This window comes from Macadamia integrifolia, chromosome 14 (assembly GCF_013358625.1).
Source record: "Macadamia integrifolia cultivar HAES 741 chromosome 14, SCU_Mint_v3, whole genome shotgun sequence".
In the NCBI taxonomy this organism is placed as follows: domain Eukaryota; kingdom Viridiplantae; phylum Streptophyta; class Magnoliopsida; order Proteales; family Proteaceae; genus Macadamia; species Macadamia integrifolia.
In genome coordinates, this window is record NC_056570.1 from 539,996 (window position 1) to 564,788 (window position 24,793).

Below are 24,793 nucleotides of genomic sequence, written 5' to 3' on the forward strand. Positions count from 1 at the left end.
AAAAAACAGCCAAGGAGCAAACCCCCCACCCCTCTCACGATTCTCTCTTTCAATCTCGTCTTTCTCACCCTCTCTTTCTTGGCTTTTCTCTCTTTATTCTCTCTTGGTTCGCTCTTCTCTTACCTCCCTCCTTCTCTTACTTTATACCTTTTCTCACTGGAACTATTGCTGGATTGTTGACTCGAACTACTACTGTATACTGTTACTGTTGCTGCTTACTGTCTACTGCTGCCGGCCAACATCTGCTGCTGCTACTACCTTTTGATGTTGAACTGTTGCTACTGCCTTTGATGCCGAACTATTGCCTTTGATGCTGAACTGCTGCTGATCTTCTCTTCAATACTGGGTTACTGTTATCCTTTACAATAAGGACTGGGCTGCTGTTGATCTCTTTTCAATAATCGGACCGTTGTTGGACATCTTCTTCGAATCTGGGTTCTCTCCCTTTATTCTCAGGCCTGGCAGCAGATAAGTATAGAGTAAACCCTCCCATTCCCTCCATTATCCCCTCATTATTTACCCTGTTACTTCCATTAAAACCCACCCCCTTTTTCCATTGTTTAACCTTTTATTTACCACACTGTTTGCCTCAAGTATTGCTGGTCTTCTTATTACTAGTACAACTGATTTTAGAGCATATAGCATGGGGTGTCTATCTACTTTTGATGCTTAATAAACTAGTGTTGTAACCTAATTTTGGTTGTTGCCATGTTCTCTACCCTATGTTTTCCCTTGACGCTTGAGTGAGTTTATGTGTTGTTCTTCCTACATTATTATTTCCCTTTGCTACTTTGTTTATTAGTCTTATTCTATTTTGCATGTTAAATCTTGTTTACTGAGTTTATTTTGTCCTGTCTACCCAAGTCCCTTGAGGTAACCCTACCTAGTTAGTTAATCTTGTAGGAAACCTAGTCCCTTAGGAACCCCCCTACATCATTTGGTGTGAAGTCAATCTATTAGCTATCATCTCAGTCAAGATCATAGCAAAAACAGAGCCACTTTTTGTGACATCAAAGCAACTATGAAGGATGTTAAACAGAGTTTCTAAAGCTTACTATGCAGGGACCATGATTTTTCTGGAAACCAGTTGAGTTCCTGCCTTCTAACACTATCATGAATGGTGAACCGATATTGTGCAAACCCAATAGAACCCACACAAGACATTTAGGATTTCCACTTATATTTCATATTTTAACAGATAAAATCAACTCAGAGCCTGATTAACTAAGAGAAATTTCTTAATGATGATTCATTTGAGGTAAATCTTGCTTATTTAACTGAGTATGGCCTCTGAACTGGAATAATTGAAACAACCAGAATTTAGGTAATATGATATTATATGATGCCCATATATGGAAACAGATATGCCCAGTGGATATAGGCAGTGCTCTGTGGATGCCCTGCCCACTGGAAAGAGAAATCAAACCATCAAAGCCTAAGGACAACTCTCCATTGTGCATTATCTGGATTTATAAGTGTTCAACAGAAGAATTTCCCAAGAAAAGGAAGATTTCAAGGGTCATGCTCTATCTTTTGACTTGTCGAATGCCCTAATGAGTTTAGAGGTTTCAAGTGAGATGGTCCTATTAAGAGGGCCACAGATCCCTTGTTTATTGTACAAAGTAGTTAACTTACACAATTCTCAATATTTATCCACAAGGGGAAAGGGAAAAGAAAGAGGATAAAATAAATAAAAATGATTGGTTTCCTCACCGATAGGACTTTCTTATCAGATGCTAGCTTTTAGTCATTCATACTTACCAAAAGAAAAAAAAAAAAGAAGAAGAAACTGAAAAACATTTGTCACACATAACTTCATGAAGATTCTAATATTTTACATAGTTTCTTCCAAAAACACCATGCTACATAATGATGATAGGGGTCTACAAACATGAATTAGGTATCTCACTATCAGAAATGTTATTCAAACTAACCACTTATAGACAAAATAATGACAACTGTCATGAGTTGTGAGTTATCCATGGGGAAAATCTGACTATTATGCCCTTAGGATTCCCCAAAGAGGGCTATCCAAAGAATTAGTCCCAAAGAAACCTCCCTTCATGAATGCCCATCAGTTCCCATCAGTTCCCCTACAAGTCAACCCCGTACTATCCCTCCATATCTTCTATCACAATCAGACCATAAGAACAGAGAGATGAATTTTTTTCATCAAAATATTTACCAAGCCAACGTATAACCTTAACTTTTCTCCTAGAGCCCTCAGAAATAGAACTCAATTCTAACTTAGATTGTTCAGATGGCTACACCCACAGAGGCTTCCTACATGTCCTTTCTTTGTGGGGACATCTCCAACTTAGACAAGCTTAATTCCAAAAAATCTTACAAGGTAAAATATAAATAAATATGACTCACCCATGGTCTTATCATCTAGTCGACCTCATTTAGTTGGGAAAAGGCTGAGTTGTTGGTTGTTGTAGTTGTTGCATGGTCATATCACCTACCATCCTAATCCAAGGTAGTTTACAGAAGTTACCAGACCAAACTCCACCTCTGGATACTTAAATGCCCTCAGAGGCTCCCATTTCCTTACTAAATCTTGTGACATACCATATCATCACCCACACCAAATCTCTCCATCACGCCAAAGCTCGATATCCTTTCCCCCTCAATTCCTCTCACAAGTGGACAGTTTTGAATATAACATGGATGCGACTAAAATGAGGATATCAAGATGGATGGTTAGAAACATCTGAAAACATCCTGTCGTAAGAGTAGTAGTTATGAAACCTATAGACCATCCCCATGGGAGTGGTGAAGGAAGGGCCCTAATTGGTAGGAAAAAACCCACAACCCCAAGGGTTATCCCGCGATTGGAAGAAGAAGGCATTTCCTTTGCTTCCTTTCCTTTTATAGCATCAATAAATGAAAAGATGAGAGATAGTTTACTGGTCATGTGCATCGAATACCAATGACAGCACTGATAAAAAGTAGTAAAATGCAAGGAATACCAACAACAAAGGAAATGCAGAATTGGATGTCTCTCAGTTATGGAAGTGAAAGGGGAGTGGCGAAGAGCCTGGGAGTTTCCTATTTGACAGAAGATAAGTCTCAAATGTATTGGACTAAAGGAAGATGATTCAAGCATCCCAAACCAAATCATTGTTTTAAAGGCTTAGTTGCGCTGAGTTGTATAGTGTGATACCTTTGCTCATCAAACCAAATATTCAAGAGAAGAAATTAACACAATACCTCATGAAAAACCATAAAGCTTTGATACCGATTTCATTGCAAAAATCAAAACACTGAATGTCAACAACTACCCTTCATATGATACAGGTTGGGAGAAAAGAAATATGGAGTACCCAAAAGCCTTGAAGAATCCACAAAAATTTCAACTTATGACCTACAGAAAACTCTAATCATTATGCTCCATCCTTGACCAACCTTGAGGTTGCATCTCCACAGGTAACAAATTTAAGGATACGCTGGAGCTCATAGACCAAAATAGAAAGAGAGCAAAGAACTAAGCTGATCAAGAAAGCCTTCTACCCCAAGTCCTAACAGCGCTACTTTTCTTCCACTTCTACTCAGCCCGCTCTTCTTCTGTCCTGAAGTACCAAAACCACATAAAAGCCTAGTTACTTAATTTATCAATACCCTTATATAGTATGAACGAAGTAGGTTTAGTGATTTTATATAACTCCACTCCAGCATTTTATGTAAAATGATCAAAAAATAACGAAAGAAAGAAAGAAACTCCACTATTTTAAATCCTATAAAAGACATGATCCATGAGCCACCAACCATAACGAGGGGCTTGTGGACTTTCAACAGGGATAAACAAGAAGAAAGGAAGTTTTATCCACTTTCCTGCATCTTAGGGGTTGTCAGCCTGCATCATGTTGTGCAAGAAGCAGTAAAACTGCTTATTTGGTTAGCCAACATGAATGCCACTTCACTCATGAACACAAAGAACACTTGAATAACACTGAGGCTATGTTTGGTTACAAGGGGAATTAAAGGAAAGGGAAGTGAGTTCATACTTAAAAAAGAAATGTATGCAATCATTACCCCATGTGATTGTATAAACTACTTAATTTTCTGAACCATATTTAGTAATGACACATTTTACATGTAAAGTTTATTTTACATATTATAGCAAAGGGTTTTGGATGCAAAGTAAAGTGAATTTCATAACCAAATGTAGAATGATTTGAAGTTAATGATATAGTCACATGGGGTAATGACTACGTATATTTCTTTTTATGTATGAAAAATTTCATTTCCCTTCCCTTTAAATTCCTCTTGCAATCAAACCAAGCCTGAATGATGAGCACTGATTAACATGTCATTAAGAATCATATGAGAACAAGAATATATGATTTAACTAGTGGTGTGATTCTCATCAATAATGTTTATTAAAAATAAAATAAGAACATACCAGCAGCCTTAATGAGAAGAACGGAGGCAGGTGGAGTCTTCAAAATGAATGTGAAGCTTTTGTCCTGTGAACGCAAAATTAGATGTTACATGAAACATGAGCATGGATATCAAAAAGGATTACTTTGACCCCCCTTCATGAGAATCGAAAATCACATGGACTACGATTCCATATTTGAGAGAAAAAGATAATAAAAAACTCATATGGGACCCTTTTCTTCAAAATTTTAGAATTACAACACTACACAAAATTTGTGGAAACTTAAAATCTATATAAGCACTAATTTATTCCTGATACGCAACAAAAATCCTATTCTACAAACATTCTAAAACTCTCTATGGAATGTCCTAGTAGATGTATGTAAAGCAATAGACAGAGCCAGTAGATTGGATCAATCCCATTATTACTAATTAAAAAAAAAAACCCATTATTCAAAATGGCTTCATAAAACCACAGTAAGAACCAAAGGTCCAAACCCAAGTATTGACCATTGTATTAGCCAAAAATACAAGAAGCAGAAGTAAAGAAACACCACCGAAAAATTCAACTCACATCATAGACTGTAATTTCTACAGGAATCACATAACCCGCTTTGTCGGCAGTCCTTGCATTATAATCCTTACAAAAAGCCATGATATTGACACCCTTAGAACCTAGGGCTGGCCCAACGGGTGGTGTAGGCGTGGCCTTCCCAGCCTCTAGAGCAAGCTTAATAACTCCAGTCACTGCACCGAGAAAGTGAATAAACAAAGAAGGAAAGAAATTGAAAGATTCAGCACTCCAAAAAGTGCAGAAAAGAAAGGGGGCGGGGGAATATTTGAAGACATGAACTAATACTGGCACACAATAAGCTTAAACTCCACAATTAATAGCACAAAGAAAAAAAGAAGACCCTCCACTCCACAATCAATGAAGCATGACCTTACATCTCAAGAAAAGAATAAGAAAAAAAAGCTAACGAGTTTAAAGAGACAGAGAGTTGAGCAAGTATTTGAAGAAACCAAATAAATATAGGCATACCTTTCTTGGATTTTCCCCCAGGTTTCGGAGGCGCCATCGATTTCAAGGTGAAGGACCTTGGAGTTGAGAGCAGAGATTGTTTTCGGCGCGGCAACTGAATAGAAAGATGCATCTTTGAAGCCAAACTAACTGATGCAGGGAAGAAAGATATGGGTAGCTTTCCATAATCATACTTGGAAGGAGGACATGACACTGAGAAATGCGTTAGGGGAAGATGATGGGTGGACAGAGACGCCATTGACGGAGTGACAGTACCGATAAAGGCATGAAGGCCCGAGGTTACGAAGGTTTAAAATTAGGAGAAAACCGCAACTCACAACATGGAGATGTCAAACATAAGTTGCAACTCAGCGTTGCGACTTTAGTGGGACCCTTTGAAGATTCGAATCCTACAGAGGATTGATTCGAATCTAACTGTGGGTTACAGAAATATAGATTCTCTGGTCTGCTCACAGCACGGTTTTTGAGTTTCATTTTCATACTTACATACCAGTGCAACTCGATCAAGCAACAGAACCATTTTGGTGAAGATTGAAAGACTGAAGAGAGAAGGTAGGAAGCTCTTTTCTGGTTTTTGAGAGGTGGAAGAAGGAAAAAAAAGAAAAGCAAATCGAGGAACAAAAGAAGAAATGGAGAATTCGTCGACCCAAGAATCCCATCTCGGAGCAGAAAATTTCTTCACTTACGACTCGCCGTACCCAATCTATGCCATGGCCTTCTCTCCATCTGCCTCTTCCGACAAAACTCACCGTATCGCCGTCGGTAGCTTCTTGGAAGAGTACAACAACAAAGTCGATATCGTCTCCTTCGACGATGAAACCCTAACTTTCAGAACCGATCCCAATCTCTCCTTTGACCACCCTTATCCCCCTACCAAGCTCATGTTCAACCCAACCGGCGCTAAATCCCTCCGAAAATCTTCTGAGCTCCTCGCCTCTTCCGGGGATTATCTTCGTCTCTGGGAAGTTCGTGAGAATTCGATTGAGCCCAGATCTGTTTTCAACAACAGCAAGACCAGCGAGTTCTGCGCCCCTCTGACTTCGTTCGATTGGAACGAATTGGAGCCCCGGAGGATTGGCACTTCGAGCATTGATACGACCTGCACGATTTGGGATGTTGAAAGAGGCGTCGTGGAGACACAGCTTATCGCTCACGATAAGGAGGTCTACGACATCGCCTGGGGTGAAGCCGGGGTGTTTGCTTCTGTCTCCGCTGATGGGTCAGTTCGGATATTTGATTTGCGAGATAAGGAGCACTCCACGATTATCTACGAGAGTCCTCAGCCCGATACCCCGTTGCTTAGACTGGCGTGGAACAAGCAGGACCTGAGGTACATGGCCACTATCTTAATGGATAGCAACAAGGTGGTGATTTTGGATATTCGTTCTCCCACTTTGCCGGTAGCTGAGTTGGAGAGGCATCTGGGGAGCGTCAATGCAATTGCTTGGGCACCTCAGAGCGGCCGTCACATCTGCTCTGCGGGGGATGATACGCAGGCTCTCATTTGGGAGCTGCCCACAGTTGCTGGTCCAAGCGGTATCGATCCCATTCTGGCATATTCTGCAGGTTCAGAAATTAACCAACTTCAGTGGTCGGCTGCACAGCCCGACTGGATCGCAATTTCATTTGCCTCTAAAATGCAGCTGCTGAAGGTTTGAGGTGCGGGCGAATTTCTCTCTTTGTTGTCCAGTTAAGATGTGTAGTGACTAGTGTTTGACAACGTTAGAATCCTAAGGCTGAATGTATTCATCAAAGAATTCAATGCTTGCTTTGAAGTTTTGATTACTTCATATTGTTCTAGAGCAAGTTTTTTCATCAGCTAAATCCTTATGGTTAAGTTGATACTAGTAGTACACTAGCGCTTCTAACAGACACTCATGATAGACATTCAACCTCTTTTTTTTAGTCAACAGAACTAGAAATTTTATTAAATGAAATTTGAAGAGGAAAATATTCTCTCAGAGGAAGCAAAATTTACAATAAAATGAGGTGGCTGTAACAGTCCTAACTTTAAGGCACCTTTAGACATAGTTGTCATGGCGTCAAATCGATCAAAGGCGGTGGAGGGGTGGCTAATCGATTTGATGATGAATCACCCGTTTTGGCGTTGCCATGGCGGTCAAATCGCCCATGTATCATTTTTTATTTTTTTCTAATTTTTAAAATTATTTAGTATGCTATTTTTTTATTTTCTCTATTTTTTAAAGTTATTTAGCATGCTACAAGCCTAGAATATATATCCTATAACATATAAAACCAACATTAAGTAATATCAAATCATCAAAAAATCAATATAGCCATATCATGTCATTAAAAATCAACATGAATTATTGACTTATACAGTTATACATCAAGTTATAAAAAATCAACATGTACATCATACAAAACTAAAAAATAAAAGGCTAATCTGTGACTGAAGCTTGAAAGCAATGATTGGAAGTGAGTGAGCAACCTGAACAAAGTAAAAGGTATATATATATATATATATCAATATATCATATATGAATCAGAGATATATATTTGGAAACTTAAGAATAGATCAAATGATAAGATAAGTGGTTAACCTGTTATGCTATTAATGACTTACTGAAGCAATGAAGCTTGATAGCAAATGAACTCAACATAAAATAAAAAAAAAAAAGAAAACTTAACTAATCATCCAGTTCAAAGTTTAAGTTTAAAGTTTAAAGTTTAAACTTTAAACAATACATAAAATCCAAACACTCAAATAGTCAAACACAAATAACTTAATCATCATAATCATCCAACAGATCAGCAGATGGCAGATTCCCTTGTTATCCACTAGAAGCATTTGCATTTTTACCAAAGTTATCTATGACATCCAAGTCATCATTCACATCATCTTCTTCTTCCAAATCTTCTTCCCCATCTGATTCTGATGACTCCCCAACAGCGCTCCCTCTACCACGGCGTGTGTAGCACATATTTCCTCTAGAGGTTGATGATTGAGCTTTCCTGGGTCGATTGGGCCCCTCCATTGTTGCCCCCATTGCTCTACCAGCAAAGTCCCATGTGAGATCAGCATCGGGATGGACTACATCATCCACTTGCTCGCCAATCATCCACTCACTACTCCAATCCAAATTGTTAAGCACAAGTGGATCTTAATTTCTGTTATTGAGACGCCTTTGTTGAAACCTTTCTTCTAGGCGGCGATTGTATTGAACATAGACTAAATCATTCAAACGTTGATGTTCCAGCCTATTCCTCTCTTGGTATGAATCTAAATTCATAAACAATAGAGAACAACAAACAAAGTTATTGTTCAAAAAATTAAAAGTCTAAAATATGAAATAGATGTAATACCTAGTTACTTACAAAGTCAAATGTGCTCCAGTTGCGCTCGCAACCAGAAGAAGAGCAACAAAGCCCTAGAATATGTCTTGTAACATTTGAAAGCTCAAAAGCATGATCTCCAAATGAACCCCGCCAAGTAACTATAAAAAATAAATATATATATATATATATAAAAGCTAGATTAATATTTAATATATCACACAAACAAAACAACTAAACAATGTACTTACTAGGACTCATGGTTGCCCGTGATCTAATCGTCATATTCGAGGTAAAATCATCTTGAGAATATCTATACAAAATGGCTTGAGTATTTATCTTGTCTTGTAAAGCTGGTTCATGTATCATTCTTTCAATGACTTCATTATATGCAAGCTGTAGAGAAGATATAATTTGGTAGTCACCATCATCACCTTCCTTATAAGAAAAAAATTTGCCAGGATTAAGAAATAGTGCTGCGCCATACAAAGGATGCCCCATCTGAATTGCCCAACGCTTGTTAACAATAACTAACACTTTCTTGTATTGCCTTTCTCTATCCCCAAAATTTTCTTTTATTTTCTTTCTTGCCTCATCCAGGGCAAATTAAACTTCAGGCATAGAAGGCCTCTCATCACCATCCACAATCCTCAAGACAGTAAGAAGTGGCTTTGAAGCTCTAAGACAATTTTCCACACCATTCCAAAATGCTACAGCAAACACCGTATCAACCACTTTCTTCCCAGCCTCAATCTTTGCCAAATTAGAACTAGTCCATTCTTCAGAAATAAACAAATGTCTCAAGTCATCTTTATGTTTTAACAAGCTTTGAAGTGTCAGAAATGCAACTGCAAATCTAGTAGCTGCTGTCCTCACAAGATCCCTCTCATTTGTTCTAGCCCTTATTGCATCAAGAATGTGTGTGTGCCTGTAAATGAAGTTGCTTACTTTTTTTGCCTTACTTATCACATTCCTATTAGATTTCAAGAATCCTATTTCCTCCAACATCAGGTTAATGCAATGCGCTTCACAAGGAGTCCAGTATAGCTTTGTCCTCTTCTGCATCAGCATTGTAATGGCTAATTTATAAGTTGATGCATTATCTGACACAACTTGCACAACATAGTCCTCACCAATTTCTTAATCTTTGTTGTCAATCAATTCAAACAACTTCTCTGCAGTTTGAGATATACTAGATGCATCAATAGATTTCATAAAATAAGTCCCCTCTGGACAGTTAACGAGGAAATTAATTAAATGTTTTCCTCTTTTATCCGTCTACCCATACTGCTTCCAATACTCTTCATATTTTTTCTTCATCTTTGCAGTGCTATCCTTTGTTGCCTTTAACAATGGCACTCTCACTTCATGATAACTTGGGGGCTTATATCTTGACCCGTACTGTGCAATAGATTCCACCATCACCTCAAACCTCCTTGACTTAAGAGCATTGAATGGAATACCACACTGATAAACCCAGTCAACAATGTGATTATCAACTCTTTTTTTTTCTTCCGCTGATCTAAACCGGTTCTCTATAGTAGTCTGAGTACTACCTTTAAGATGCCTCTTAGCAATCACTTGCTCAGGAGTCCGTCTAACATGAGCATCCATGAGGCCCCTTACTTATGGCTAAATGACTACTTTCTTTCTCTTAGCAACTGTTCTAGAGCTATGAATAAATCTAGAGGTTGTAGAAGGAGTCCTACTAGACTGTCTTTGACCTTCAACTTCTATATTGATATCCACATCAGCACCAGCATCAACATTAACTTCAACATCATCATCATCCAAAATGTCGTGCATCCTTTTCTTCTTATTGCACATAAGAGCTGCATTCATCTCTGTAGCAATCGCTATAGTTTTCTTGGTACACTTAGCAACATCTCCATATCCACCCATCAAATGTTGCTTTAACCTTTTAATTCCACACTTGAGGTTTTTTCCACAAATAGTGCATTTAACAAGGTTCTTATCTGAAAGGTCAGGCCAATACCCATACTTCCACCCAGGGTCATTTAATTTGGCCTTCCTGTTTAGGTCTTTGGATGGGTCATATGCAGCTGTGCTTATATTATCACCCCCACTACTACCACCAACAGTACCATCCATTATGAACTCCTATAGTCCTATTATCCTACAAGTTACAAAACAGAGTAACAAAGTATGTTAAGTGTTAACCAATAACATTAACATGATAACATCAAGTATTCAAGTTATAATTTATAAAGCATTGGCTGCATTGTAAGAATCTAGAGATATAAAAGCTTTATAAAACAGAGTTACAGACAACAGAGTATATTAGTTAACCAATACAATTAAGGCATTAATTAATTCTATTTTTATGTTGTTATTGAACAGAGAAGAAAGAAGAAGGAACAAACTCACAGAGATGGAGAGAACTAGAGTACTAGACGACTAGAGAAGAACTAAAGAAGAAGAAGGAGAAAGAGAAGCAGAGAAAAAGAAGAATCAGAAGCAGATTAGCAGACTGCAGAAGATGAACAAGGAGGAGAGAAGGAGTGAAGAAGAGAAGGGAACCAGAGGTTGCAGAGAATAACCGAAGCTGAGAATAGAAGGAGGAGAGCTGGAGAAAAGAAAAGAACTGGAGCAGAGAAGAAGATCAGAAGGAGGAGAAAGATCGAAGTTGCAGACTCGCAGGTGAGGCCCTTACTTGGTTGTTGTCGCTCTTGCTGTCGGAGGATAAGACATCGCAGGCGGTGGCTGCTAGCTGTTGTCGCTCTTGCTGCCAGAGGAGAAGACATCGAGGCGATGGCTTCTGGCTACTGATTGTTGTTGCTCTTGCTGCCGGAGAAGGAGAAGACGTCGCAGGCTGTTGTCGCTTTGCTGCCGGAGGAGAAGTCGTCGCAGGCGATGGCTGCTGGCTGTTGGTTGTTGTTGCTTTTGCTGCCGGAGAAGGAGAAGGAGAAGGAGAAGAAGAAGAAGTCGCAGGCGGTGGCTGCTGGCTTCGAGGGTTTTGTTCTCTTCGAGCTCAAGGGTTTTTTGGTTCTTTTGATGATTTGTATTTGAGAAATTGAGGAGGGAATAAGTCGGGCCTCGAGGGTTTTCATTTTATGTTGCCAATTAAAATATAACAAACAAAATATTGTTCGTTAAAAAAAAAAAAAAAAAAATCAACCGCCTAGTGAATCAGGCGTGATCTGGCGTCCATGGCGGTGCCATGTCAACGCCTATCTGCCAATGGCGACCGCCATTTGTGAGTCACGCAAATTGTAGGACTACCATGACATTTTTTTTCCACCAAGACACCAAATCGCTGCCTAGGCGATGCCATGACAACTATGCCTTTAGGCAAGGTTTTAAGCATCCTAATGTATCCGCCGATACTAACCAATACATATCGTATCTTTGAGGTACCAAGTACCATTAGGATACAGCACTGATATAATATCTAAAAAAGTATTGACTGTATCGGGTTGATACGTGACTCGATATGGTTGATACTCATTGATACGCTCGATACATCTCGATACATCTCTTATAAACTATATAACATGATCAATCACTGCAGAACACTTACTGAGAGCTTCTGTAAGACATTCTAATCAATTTTGGTTTTGGAAAAAAAAACTTGATTCCTTGCTTTGACTGGAAAAAGTGACTAGTGGCGTAGATTTCATCATATTTTGGTGATTAAACAACCTACAATCATGGATCGAAACCAGATTTGTGCAAGAATAGTTTTCTATTGAAACTCTTAATGTTATGCTCAAATATTGATTTTTAGTGTTGTTTTTTGCAATAGATCACTGGATTAGTGAATAACAACCTGAATGATTGCATCAAACTTGGATTATTTTTTTTCAATGATGTGTGCATCTAGATCCTAACTCTAACCCTAAACTGAAAATGACATTTTTTTTTTGGTACTGGATCATGTTAAAAACCTCATCCTTTATATCAATTGAATGCACTTGTCTTGTCGTACTTTACTCTCCTCTTTGGTATTTTATATATTACTTATTTATTGTGTTTTATGCTTTAAAAATGTATTCACATGTATCTTAAGCATTTCCATACATATCATTAGCGTTTCTTATCTCTCTCTGAATTGATACCATACATTTCTTAACATCACCTTTCTGATATAATACCCGATACCTATACTTTAAACCTTACATTTAGGTAAGAAGTTAGCCTCACAATTACAATTACGCGAAATGAAACAGAAACAAACTTAGAGAAAACAGAAACTAAACAAATTATATTTTCAAAAATAGACTTAGAAGCCCAATCCAGAGAAGAGTCTTCATTCTGTGGTGCGCAGACCACTACTTAACAATTCGTGAAGATAATCATAGAAGGGAGATTAAGCCATTAAAGCCAACAGAATCCCATCCCTGATGGCTTCAACCTCCATGGCAGCTGCAGAATGACCCCTGGTAGGTCTCATTTGGCTGCAATGAAGGATCCAAAAGCAGATTGGATAATCACACTTCTACTCCCACGCGGAGTTTGAGCTTCACCGTCAGTGTGCATAATGAAAAACTCAGACGGAGGACAATGGGGAGCAGAAGGTGGAGCAAATGGGGCATAGCTTTACACCCCAAAGCCAAAACACAAAGATCTCCCTCTTCCACAGAAATAGCCACTACAGCCTAAGTACTTGGAAGATCAAGGTCACAGTGGTTGGAAACAGCTTTATTGCGAGCCTTCCAAATCTTCCATAATATGGAGAACCAAAGGATTTTAAAGTCTTGTTTGTTTGGAACATCCTTATATCAAACAAAAAGTCAACCAATCCCTGTAACAGTAACACCTACCATGGAGAAATTAAGTACTAAATTTCAAAGGGTGATACTAACTAAAAATAGTCTTAAAAGTTTTGATTTTATCCAAAAAAATTCAAAGGTGATAATGACCGAACAATAGTCGCAAATTGGCACTTAAAGGGTGCATGGGAAACATATTCCTACTCAGAGTGACATAAAGGACACGTGGCTGATAGGGATAAATTCCTATCAAAGAGGAGTTGCTTGACTGCAATAGAATTAGTACTACACCTAAAAAGGGTGTAGCCCCACTTCGTGGAGAGGTGGTTTCTCGACGCGATCCCATGATCATTAGGTCATGATGGAGTAACCTTACCGTTATGCCAAGGTTGGCCCTCTTAGAATTAGTAGTACACCTCTACCTAAAAAAAACCTCGCACATGCGGGAGCCTCGTGCACCAGGTACGCCCTCTACCCCCAAAATAAATTATTTTTGGATCAAGTTAAGCTTCCATAACATAACCCAGAAATGATCAACCAAGCTAGGAGTATTATCAGTAATATTAGCAGAAGACAGCAGTATGGTGGGAAGATCAAACATAAAACTCATTACTTACTAATTTCCCTCGTCCCTTCCTCTCGCTTATTACCAATATCCTTTTTAAAATTCTTCCTACTTACAGTCCTGTCACTCCCTGATGCAGAGCTGAAGACATATGTAAGAAGAAGGAAGAGGGTCGACCATCACCATAGTGGCTGAGGTCGACCAGTGCTGCTTCTAATGGGCCACGGTTTGGGCTATGATGGGGTTATTAGTTACTTAATAGTTCCTAATTTAGTTTCTATTTTCAGTCTTAAAATTAGTTTCTAAATTCTGTTCTAAGCTAGTTTCTAATTTCTTTAGATTACAATTTTCCAGTTTTAGTAACTAAATGTTGGTAGTTTATTTAGTCAATATTTAGAAACTTGGGTTTCTATTCTTTGTAATCCTATACCCCATCATTATAAATAAAGAAGGGCACCATACTAAGGCCCACGATTTTTATTATTAAGAAAACAACTCTCTTGTTGCTGCCGTTGGGTATCCATGGCTGTTTCCTTGTGTTTGATCGAAGAAGAAGGACTTGGTGTGCGATCCAAGTGACTCCTTGCGGTGTGAAGTCCAGGAGGTCTACTTCAAGTATTATTCTCTTAAGTTCTTATATAATTTTCAGGGTTTATTAAGGCTGCAAAACCAGGTAAGTTCCATTCTACATCTGCCCCATTCTACATCTGCCCAGAATTTTCAGCAAAACAGAGCAGTCGGCCCCTGCTAGAAGGACCAGATCTGGTTATCCGATTGGTCCAGTTTTTTGATCGAAGGTTCCTCCCTATACCTGTGAGGATCGATCCAACTATTGGCTGGTTCTGCTCAGCCATTGATGAGATATTAGAAATCTCTAGATTTTTGTCTTTTAGTGGACTGAAGTTCTATTTCCTGGATTCTGGTTCTGCTGATCTGAATAGTATTTTCTGGACTGCTGAATAATGTGTTCTGATTATTGAAGACTGTTAGTGCTTCAAATAGTTTCTGATTTAAACCTAAAACTGCTACTGTGTTTATTTATTCACAGTGTTACTGTCCTGACAGATCGATACTATTTCTGTGATCTGGGGTGACTGATTGTGACTTATTTTCTGTCCTAATTCTGTTGTTGATTGATTCTGCTTACTGGTACAATTTCTGCTAGTCGACATACCAGAATTCTGGGTTTGTTACTTCTGGTTTTCAAATTCTGTTTACTGGTTAATTCTGGATTACTGATGCTGTTTCCTATTGGGTGAATTTTGGTTGTTCTTTGGTTTATAATTTCCTTCAATTTTGCGTCTGGTTTGGTTGTCAAATCCAGTCCTACATTAAGTGGTATCAAAGCATGGATGAGAAGAACACCCTCACCCTTGCTTCTCTTATGGAGATGTTACAGAATATGAGGACTGAGATGAAGGCTGAACAACAAGCCTTACTGATGGGGACATCCAAGTATACCAGCGGCATAGGCGCAAGACCCAGCCACGAATACATTCCATTTGGCTGGAGGAAAGCTGGAAGAAAGAAGAAGGAAGTAGAAGAAAGAAGGAAGAAGAAGGAAGGAAGACGGGAGGAATTGACTAGCCTTACCCAATGCTGGTTGATTCCCTCTCTCTTTCCTATTGCCCAAGATTTTGTGGGCCCCATTTGATTTGTTATTTTAGTAGGTTTATTTTCTAGTATCTTATTTATTTAGGTCATTGAGTTAAGTAGGAAACTAAATAATACTCCTATTTGTTTTTTAGGAAACTTCTTTATTTATGAGATTATGTTCCTAGATTAGCCTTTTCTTTTTTTTAGTAATTATCCTATTATTTATGTAAGGCCATTGGCCACGATGGGAGTTTAATGAATGAATGAATGAATTATTGAAAGAAAAAAGGCAACGTCACTCTCTCTCACGATCTTCTCTCTCTCATCTCTCATTCTCGGCCTCTCTCTCTTTCTCACCTCCTCTCTCTCACGACTCTCTCCCATTCCCTTTCTCTCTTTTGCTGCCTCTGTCCCCCTCAACTGCTGCTGCACTATTGCAGCCATTGCTCGCAACAACTGAAGGCCATATTCCTTGGATAGATCCCACTTGGGCTGCTGCTGATCTCTTCCTCAATAACTGGGCTGCTGCTGAATACTGTATCATGAAGCTGGACTTTTCTCCTGCGTCAAATAAGGTGCATTACACCTCTGTTTGGGGAGGACTTCGACTTCTCCTTTTCTCCTCAGAACTGGGCAGCGTTAAGGTAAGTAAATCCCCACCCCCATCCCACTTCCTTGACTGTTTATTACCCCTGTTATTTTCCCTTCCACTGAAACCTGAAATTAGTCTCTGTTTTCAAGTCATCTATTTGCTGTTATCCTAATAGATTCCCTGCTGTTTTACCTTATTAACTGGCTGATTTTGGAGAACTGCGTGGTTTACTTATTATGCTTAGTGTCTTGATTGATCTGTGTTAAACTTAATACATATTCGCTACCATGGTCCCCTCCCTATATCCCCATTTGACGCTTGGGTAGTTTTAAGTGTTTTCATGCTTAGACTATTATTGACTGCTACTGCCCTGTTAATTAGTCTATTATTCTTGCATGTTAAATCTGAATTTTGCTGAGCAGCTTTGAACCCAACCCAATTCAAGACTTATTGAGTATCCCTTGTCTAGTGGGTTAACCCCTTGTAGGAAACCTAGTTGTCTAGGCCTCCGATCCTACATCACTTACGGATTGAATTGAAGGTTGAATTGAATGTCAGGTTGCCGACTGTAGAGACCTAACCACAACAGCCTACCGGTGAGTCATATACAACACCCAAAGTGGAAGCTCCATTGAATGTAGCTGCTCAGTTGGCTAACAGGAGAGCAAACCCTAATCTGAGACCACCACAGAGGGTTTCTGTAGTACAACCTACTTTTGAAGAAAATGTAAGGATATTTTGAGACTGAACGTCTTGTGCAACAGAGGTACTCTGGAGATTCACAGAAGGTCAAGTTCAACCTGAAGGAGTTTGATGGGAGACATGACCCCCAATTGTTCTATGATTGGGTAGTGGCACTGGACGACTATTTTGACAATTATGATTTACCTGGGGAACGGAAGTTGAAACTAGCTCGTGCAAAGATAGTTGGGGCTGTTCGTGATTGGTGGAGAACCTATGAGCTAGAGTTAGAAGACCGTGGGAGAGAACCTACTAGTTTGGAGGAGATGGAGCTTGAGCTATCTGACAAATACTAGCCACGCAACTTCAGAGCTCGCATACAAGACCAGCTGAACTCTCTTCGTCAAGGGTCTATGACTATTGCAGAGTACATGAACAGGTTTGATGCACTTTATTCTCGCACAACATAAGGGAGAATGAAAGGCAATTATTATCTCGATTTCGACTGGGATTGCGAGTTGAAATCAATAGGGGAATCGGAGTGGTTGATGTGTATTCAGTGAGGGATTGCTATGACAAGGCCCTATGAGCAGAGGAGCGTATCACACAGTCAGTTAGAAGGTTTGGTTTTCAAGCTGGGGAGGTCAAGAAAAATTTTTCAGCAACTAAACCTAGTAGCTCAGCACCCTCAAAGTCCACTTTTCCTCCACAGGCTGATCACAAAGGAAAGGCACCTATGACAGGTAGTAATAAGGTACAATGTTTCCATTATTAAGAGGTAGGACATTTTGCTAAGTCTTGCCCACATAAGTAGAGGGTTAATGCAGTAGCTGAGGTTGAAGACTCCAATGAGGAAGATGAGTCAGCTCTTTACCCTTATCATTTGGATAATGATGATAATGGTGGATATGACTATGATATAGAAGACACTAATGAGGATGGCACTCCCGGAATAAATACTGTTACTCGCATATTGGTGGCTGAAATCAAAGGAGATGATTGGCTACATAACTGCATATTCTACAGCCGTAATGAAGTCAGGTGAGCATACTAGTCAGATTATCATTGATAGTGGTAGCTATGTCAATGTTGTTTCTGAAGCCTTTGTGAAGAAAGCAACCTTGAAAGATGACCCACATCCTCAGCCTTATAAAGTATCCTTGCTAAATGGTAATACCTTGGAGGTGAATAAGAGGTGCTTAGTTCCTTTGAAACTTTACCGGTATGAAGAGAAATTTTGGTGTGATGTGATCCCAATGAAGCTCACAGATGTATTGCTTGGTCGTCCCTGGATGTATAACAATGATGCCATGGTTGGAGGGAAGCATCTGTGTACTTTTATGTGGAAGGGTGTTTCTCCAACTTTCTATCCGATAAATATGCCGGCTGAAATATGGTGACAGAATTTCCTAAGATCAAATCAAAAGGATGTTGACATTGAGAAGAAGGTGGTAGTTATGCCAACAAAGGAGTTACTAGATGTTCCCCGTAAGCAGTTCTTGCTTACAAGTCATGAAACTGGAATGATTATGGCTTTTGTTACTAGGGAAGTTACTCCCCAACCTGAGGTAACACATAATGCACCTATCAGAGAACTCCTATCTGATTTTTCTGACTTAGTCCTTGATGATCTCCCAGATGAGCTACCTCCCATGCGAGACATACAGCATGCTATTGATTCGGTACGTGGTTCGGCTTTACCCAACTTTCTCACTTACAGACTTAGCCCTACTGAGCATGCCGAGCTGAAACGGAAAGTGGATGGGTTATTACAGAAGAGTTTCATTGAGGAGAGCTTAAGTCCTTACTCACGCTGAAGAAGGATGGTTCTTGGCGTAAGTGTGTGGACAGCCGTGCTATCAATAAGATAACAGTCAAGTATAGGTTCTCTATACCACGACTAGATGATATGTTGGATATGCTGTCCATGGCAAAGGTCTTTTCCAAATTAGATCTGAGGAGTGGCTATCATTAGATTCGCATCCATTATGGGGATGAGTGGAAGACCGCCTTTAAGACCAAGGATGATTTATATGAGTGGAAAGTCATGCATTTCAGTCTAACGAATGCACCTAGCACCTTCATAAGAGTTATGACATAGGTACATCGTCCTTTCATTTGGTCGCTTTTTGGTTGTTTACTTTGATGATATTCTGATATACAGTAGGAACCAAAAAGAGCATATGGATCACTTAAGGCAAGTCTTGAGAGTACTTCGTGCTGAGAAGTTATACATTAATGTCAAGAAGTGTTCCTTCATGCCGCCCAAGGTTGTGTTCCTTGGATTTATAGTGTCATCAAAAGGGGTTGAAGCTGATCCGGAGAAGATCAAGAGCATCACTGATTGGCCTATACCTAAGACCCTCACAAAAGTCCGTAGCTTCCATGGGTTGGCTTCCTTCTACAGGAGATTTATTTGGAATTTCGATGCAGTTATGGCACCAATCACTGAATGTATGAAGGGAAGTAAAGGGAAGTTTGAATGGACAGCTGCAGTGACCAAAGCCTTCACTCTTGTGAAGAGGAAGATGATAGAGGCACCCATTCTACACCTACCAGATTTTGACAGAGCATTTAAGGCAGCTATTGATACTTCACATGTTGGGCTAGGAGGAGTGTTAATGCAAGGAGGACACCCCATCGCTTTCTATAGCGAGAAACTGGATCGGGTCAAGAAGCGCTATTCGACATATAATATGGAGTTGTATGCAGTTGTCCAAGTGCTACGCCATTGGAGACACTACCTCATTGGTAAGGAGTTCATTTTATACACTGATCATGAGGCATTGAAACACCTTCACTCACGGAAGTTGATTAGCCATAGGCATGCCAAATGGGTAGCTTACTTGCAGGAGTTCATATTTGTTATGAAGTATAAGGCAGGGAAAAGAGAACACAGTGGCTAATGCACTTAGCCGGAAAGTGCTCACACTTAACACATTTTCAACACATGTTATTAGCATTGATTAGATACGGGGTGAGTACGCATTTGATCCTGATTTCAGCACTGTCTTTGCGGAGTTACAACAGGGTGGGCAGCACCTAAAGTACGCTATTCATGATGGGTACTTGTTCTTTGGCACACGGCTTTGTATCCCAAATCTTCCCTACATCATCACATCATACGGGAGTTTCATGGTGGAGGATTAGGACATTTTGAGAAGGATAAGACTCTTGCACAGGCGACTGATTGATATTATTGGCTATGCATAGCAAAGGATGTCGATCATGTGATCAAGAGATGCCGTGTATGTCAATTGGCAAAAGGGGAAAAACAGAACACAAGTTTATACTCTCCACTACTTGTTCCTCATGCACCGTGGCTTGATGTTAGCATGGATTTTGTTCTTGGACTACCCCCTACTAGAGAACGATATGATTTCATTATGGTGGTTGTGGATCGTTTCTCTAAGATGACTCATTTCATACCTTGTAGAAAGATTTTTTATGCTTATCAGGTTGCAAAGCTTTTCTTCAAGGAGGTAGTGCGACTACATGGGCTGCCAACTAGTATTGTGTCTGACCGTGATGTTAAGTTCATGAGTTATTTTTGGAAGACATTGTGGTTGGACATATACAAAGCTGAATTTTTCAACTGCATTTCATCCACAGACGGACGGACAGATAGAAGTGGTGAACCGTAGCTTGAAAAATTTGTTGAGGTGTTTGGTTCGAGACTATGAGAAGACATGGCTTTCTATTCTTGACATTGCAGAATTTGCCGACAACAGCTCAATGAATAGGACAACGGGTCGTACGCCTTTGAGATCTTGCTTGGTGTTCAGCTTGAGCGGCCTATTGATCACTTCCACCCCAAGCTCGAATTAGTATTGAGGCTGATGAGTTCTTGCGTCATATCATTGAAGTGCATGCCAACATCCGACGACGTATTGCCTTGAACAATGAGGTGTATAAGGCTTCTGCTAATCGTCATCGGCGTTATGTGGAGCTCAAACCCGGGGACATGGTGATCATTCGAGTAAATCCTGAACGGTTTCAGACGGGTGTCAATACCAAGTTACATCCACGGAAGATGGGTCCCTACAAGGTGCTGAAACGTATAGGACCTAATGCTTATGTGCTTGAGTTGCCTGATGACATGACCATAAGCAATATGTTTAATGTGGCTGATCTCCACCTTTATGTTGGGCACCATTCGGATGATGGAGACACGGAGCAAATGTTGAGGCTACCCCAACTGAAGCCGCTTACTTCTGAAGTTATTGAAAACGTCTTGGATGATAATTACAAGACCTCCCGCCGTGGCACTGGTTATCACACTTTTCTTGTCAAGTGGAAAGGCCGCCCCGTAGTGATTGTACTTGGATTCATGCTAATGATTTCAAGAGGCTTGATCCCGACTTGTATGAGCACTACATGTCCCTTATCCATTCGTCGGAGACGAATGCTTTCAAGCCGGGGAGCGTTGATTCAGAAATGAAGATATGTAAGAAGGAAGAGGGTCGACCATCACCATAGTGGCTGAGGTCGACCAGGGCTGCTTCTAATGGCCCACGGTTTGGGCTATGATGGGGTTATTAGTTACTTATTAGTTTCTAATTTAGTTTCTATTTTCAGTCTTAAAATTAGTATCTAAATTCTGTTCTAAGCTAGTTTTTAATTTCTTTAGATTACAATTTTCCAGTTTTAGTAACTACATGTTGATAGTTTATTTAGTCAATATTTAGAAACTTGGGTTTCTATTCTTTGTAATCCTATACCCCATCATTATAAATAAAGAAGGGCACCATTCTAAGGCCCACGATTTTGATTATTAAGGAAATAGTTCTCTTGTTGCTGCCGTTGGGTATCCATGGCTGTTTCCTTGTGTGTTGATCGAGGAAGAAGGACTTGGTGTGCGATCCAAGTGACTCCTTGCGGCGTGAAGTCCAGGAGGTCTACTTCAAGTATTATTCTCTTAAGTTCTTATATAATTTTCAGGGTTTATTAAGGCTGCAAAACCAGGTAAGCTCCATTCTACATCTGCCCAGAATTTTCTGCAAAACAGAGCAGTTGGCCCCTGCTGGAAGGACCTGATCTGGTTATCCGATTGGTCCAGTTTTTGATCGAAGGTTCCTCCCTATACCAGTGAGGATCGATCCAAATATTGACTGGTTCTGCTCAGCCATTGATGAGATATTAGAAATCTCTAGATTTTTGTCTTTTAGTGGACTGAAGTTCTATTTCCTGGATTCTGGTTCTGCTGATCTGAATAGTATTTTCTGGACTGCTGAATAATGTGTTCTCATTATTGAAGACTGTTAGTGCTTCAAATAGTTTCTGATTTATACCTAAAACTGCTGCTGGGTTGATTTATTCAGTGTTACTGTCCTGACAGATCGATACTATTTCTGTGATCTGGGGTGACTGATTGTGACTTATTTTCTGTCGTAATTCTGTTGTTGATTGATTCTGCTTACTGGTACAATTTCTGCTAGTCGACATACCAGAATTCTGGGTTTGTTACTTCTGGTTTTCAAATTCTGTTTACTGGTTAATTCTGGATTACTGATGTTGTTTCCTATTGGGTGAATTTTGGTTGTTCTTTGGTTTATAATTTCCTGCAGTTTTGGGTCTGGTTTGGTTGTCAAATCCAGTTTTACATTTCTCCCCCTTGCAAACTTAAGAGTTATTTATGAAATTTCCATTATTTATTGACCTTTTGGCTATTGTACATTTGGGTGGGTGCTTGGTTACCCAATCTATGGTTTTCAAACCATGGTCGCATCACTAGAAATAGGAAACCAAAAATTGACGTCAGTTTTGGGTTCTCAAAACAGGAATGACTTATAGAGTCCCTAATACGGCCAGCTATTAACACTGAAGTATGAACTAAAACAAAGAAAAATACTCCAATCTAGACCCAATAACTTGGATATTTCTTGGTGAACCAAATCTGGACCACAGGTCAGGTTTGGACCAGAAAACTGAACCAAACTGACCAAAACTGCTGGTTCTTTTCTTGCTTTTCTTTCTACCAGCAACTGGATTTGTCCTTGCTTCTTACAATCTTTAACACAGTTGATTGTTCCCAAATGATATTCTGGACCTGTCGTGGAGTTGGCACTATGTCCTATAGATAAAGGTGGAAATGTTCTGTGGATCTTTGTTTTATAGATCTAGGATTTGTTGTTGAAGGGATAAAAGGTTTAGGTCCTTGTAATGGGTGAATGGTGCTAGCCATAGGACATACATCTTTGTTTGAAAAGTTTAACTGGAGGTTTGTAGAGATATACGTTGTCCTACTGCTCAAAAGTATATGAAAGATTTATGGCTTGTTCTCATGCCATATTGATATATGACCCTTGCTTTTGTTGTCTCGAAGAGATCTTAAGCTATATCTACCGTGTTTAAGTGGGTGCATTGTGTAATATGTTACATGCATCTTTCTATTGATCACATTCTCTATATTTGTCAAATTTTGTTTGTGCTTGCCCCATCAATGTATTTATACATTTGCCTTCATGTTTATGAATAACAGTATGGTTGGAGGTGTGATTTGTACTCAAAAAAGAAGGAATTGAACGGCAAAATAAGTCTTTATTGTTCACCTGCCCTGTTGGGGATGGGGGTTTATTTTCACATGCTTTTATGCGCTTTTGGAAGTTTATTTAACGATAACCTGGAACACTGTTTGAACACTTCCCCTTTGACTGAAATTGATAGGAAAGGTGAGGGCCCCTTTGTGCCAATTGCAAAATCAGATTCTTGAGTCTTGATTGATAGTTTAATGGCTATAGAAGTTGTCGACAGATTAAGGTCTATACATTGTGCTGAATAATAAAATGGTCTTCGCATGGATTTGATCCCTTAAATGGGGATTTATATTATGTCATCGCAAGTGAGGCTTAAATTACCAACAGCCCTAAGTCCCTAGCTCGTGTAATTATTACAAAAAGTTTGTGTGTGTGTGTGTGTGTGTAATTATTACAAAAAGTTTCTACTTGAAGTTTTGAAATTTTCATTTCCCTACCCTTTTCCCTTGCAATCAAACATAGCATTAAGATTCTTGGAATTTAAGGCTCAAATGTGTGTTTTATCCACAGCACAAGCTTACAGTTTCTTCACCCATGCTCCTTGAAAGGGACAGGGTCATTGTTATAGATGCTCTAACACAACAGTATATGGAATTTGAAGTTACAAGCTCATCATAAATTTCAATATCTTCTATACAAACGATTAACTTTGGATGCCTTTCAATGCAGATATCTGCTGTGGGTCTGCCATGATGAGGATTAGATCGTAACCCTCATGGGTGTGTTCATGGTTGAGTATGCTTGTACAAGTACCATGATCAGTGATTGTTAGTTCCAAGAAGTATTCGTCATTGATTACGGGTTTTACATTCCCTTGAGGATTCGTGAGTAACTGCATGCTCCTCTCCTTGTTCAATTGGATTTCAGGACTGGCGAGGTCTTTCTGCAAGTGTTTCATATGTGCACCTGATAATGTGCTGGCAGATTGCATCAGAGGGGTTAAAGTCTTAAAGATACAAATCTATGTATGGTATCCTGGAAGTCCAAAATTACTGCTCCCTTAATTTAAACAACTACCGTAGTTTCTGACGTGATCCAGCCCTGGGTTCCCCTTTACTCAATGTGGGATCCCTCTATTCTATTGTTAGTTGCATTTTTTTCTTCTTTGGTGTTCTATTGCTAGTTGCTACCATGGCACTTTCCCCTTTCTTTTTCATTTTGGTTTTCTTGTGCTATAGCACCACAGATCATCTGTCTAGAGACTTGGCTGGAATCAATATCAGATTGTTGTCACCTTACTAAAGGAATGCTACTGTAGAATTTACTCCTAAGCATGGTTTCAAGAATCAGGAATTGGATTGGCGAATCAGCCAATTTGGATCGGACTTGGCCACGACCGATCCCTATTCTGGCTGATTCAAGACAGCC

At 39.5% G+C, this 24,793-nt stretch overlaps 2 protein-coding genes across 7 annotated transcripts in view; one reads left to right on the top strand and one right to left on the bottom strand.

Annotated features, from left to right (window-relative positions):
• Positions 1-5,793, bottom strand: part of LOC122061561 (50S ribosomal protein L11, chloroplastic-like) — a 13,756-nt gene extending 7,963 nt beyond the window's left edge. The window contains exons 1-4 of one of the 3 annotated variants that reach the window (XM_042624884.1): positions 5,426-5,793; positions 4,958-5,130; positions 4,406-4,469; positions 3,409-3,572 (exon numbers count right to left, since the gene is read on the bottom strand). In XM_042624884.1, the coding sequence (XP_042480818.1) occupies positions 3,457-3,572; positions 4,406-4,469; positions 4,958-5,130; positions 5,426-5,663 (591 nt within the window). In that variant the 5' untranslated portion in view covers positions 5,664-5,793 and the 3' untranslated portion in view covers positions 3,409-3,456. Of the gene's footprint in view, positions 1-3,217; positions 3,573-4,405; positions 4,470-4,957; positions 5,131-5,425 lie in introns of those variants that run through there. The other 2 variants (XM_042624883.1, XM_042624882.1) reach the window with 2 other exon arrangements.
• Positions 5,794-5,902: 109 nt separating this feature from the next.
• Positions 5,903-24,668, top strand: LOC122061560 (protein TRANSPARENT TESTA GLABRA 1-like). Of its 4 annotated transcripts, none has more exons than XM_042624881.1 (2): positions 5,903-7,084; positions 15,420-15,543. In XM_042624881.1, the coding sequence occupies exon 1, from the start codon at positions 6,055-6,057 to the stop codon at positions 7,081-7,083; it is 1,029 nt and encodes a 342-aa protein (XP_042480815.1). In that variant the 5' UTR covers positions 5,903-6,054; the 3' UTR covers position 7,084; positions 15,420-15,543. The 4 variants fall into 4 exon arrangements, with proteins under 4 accessions (XP_042480815.1, XP_042480813.1, XP_042480814.1 ...); XM_042624879.1 differs by lacking the exon at positions 15,420-15,543 and adding an exon at positions 14,160-14,505; XM_042624880.1 differs by lacking the exon at positions 15,420-15,543 and adding an exon at positions 11,084-11,797.
• Positions 24,669-24,793: the final 125 nt, after the last annotated feature.

Bases quoted from the DNA above. Each gene is read 5' to 3' on its own strand.
- LOC122061560 (XM_042624881.1), top strand. From the start codon at position 6,055: ATGGAGAATTCGTCGACCCAAGAATCCCATCTCGGAGCAGAAAATTTC.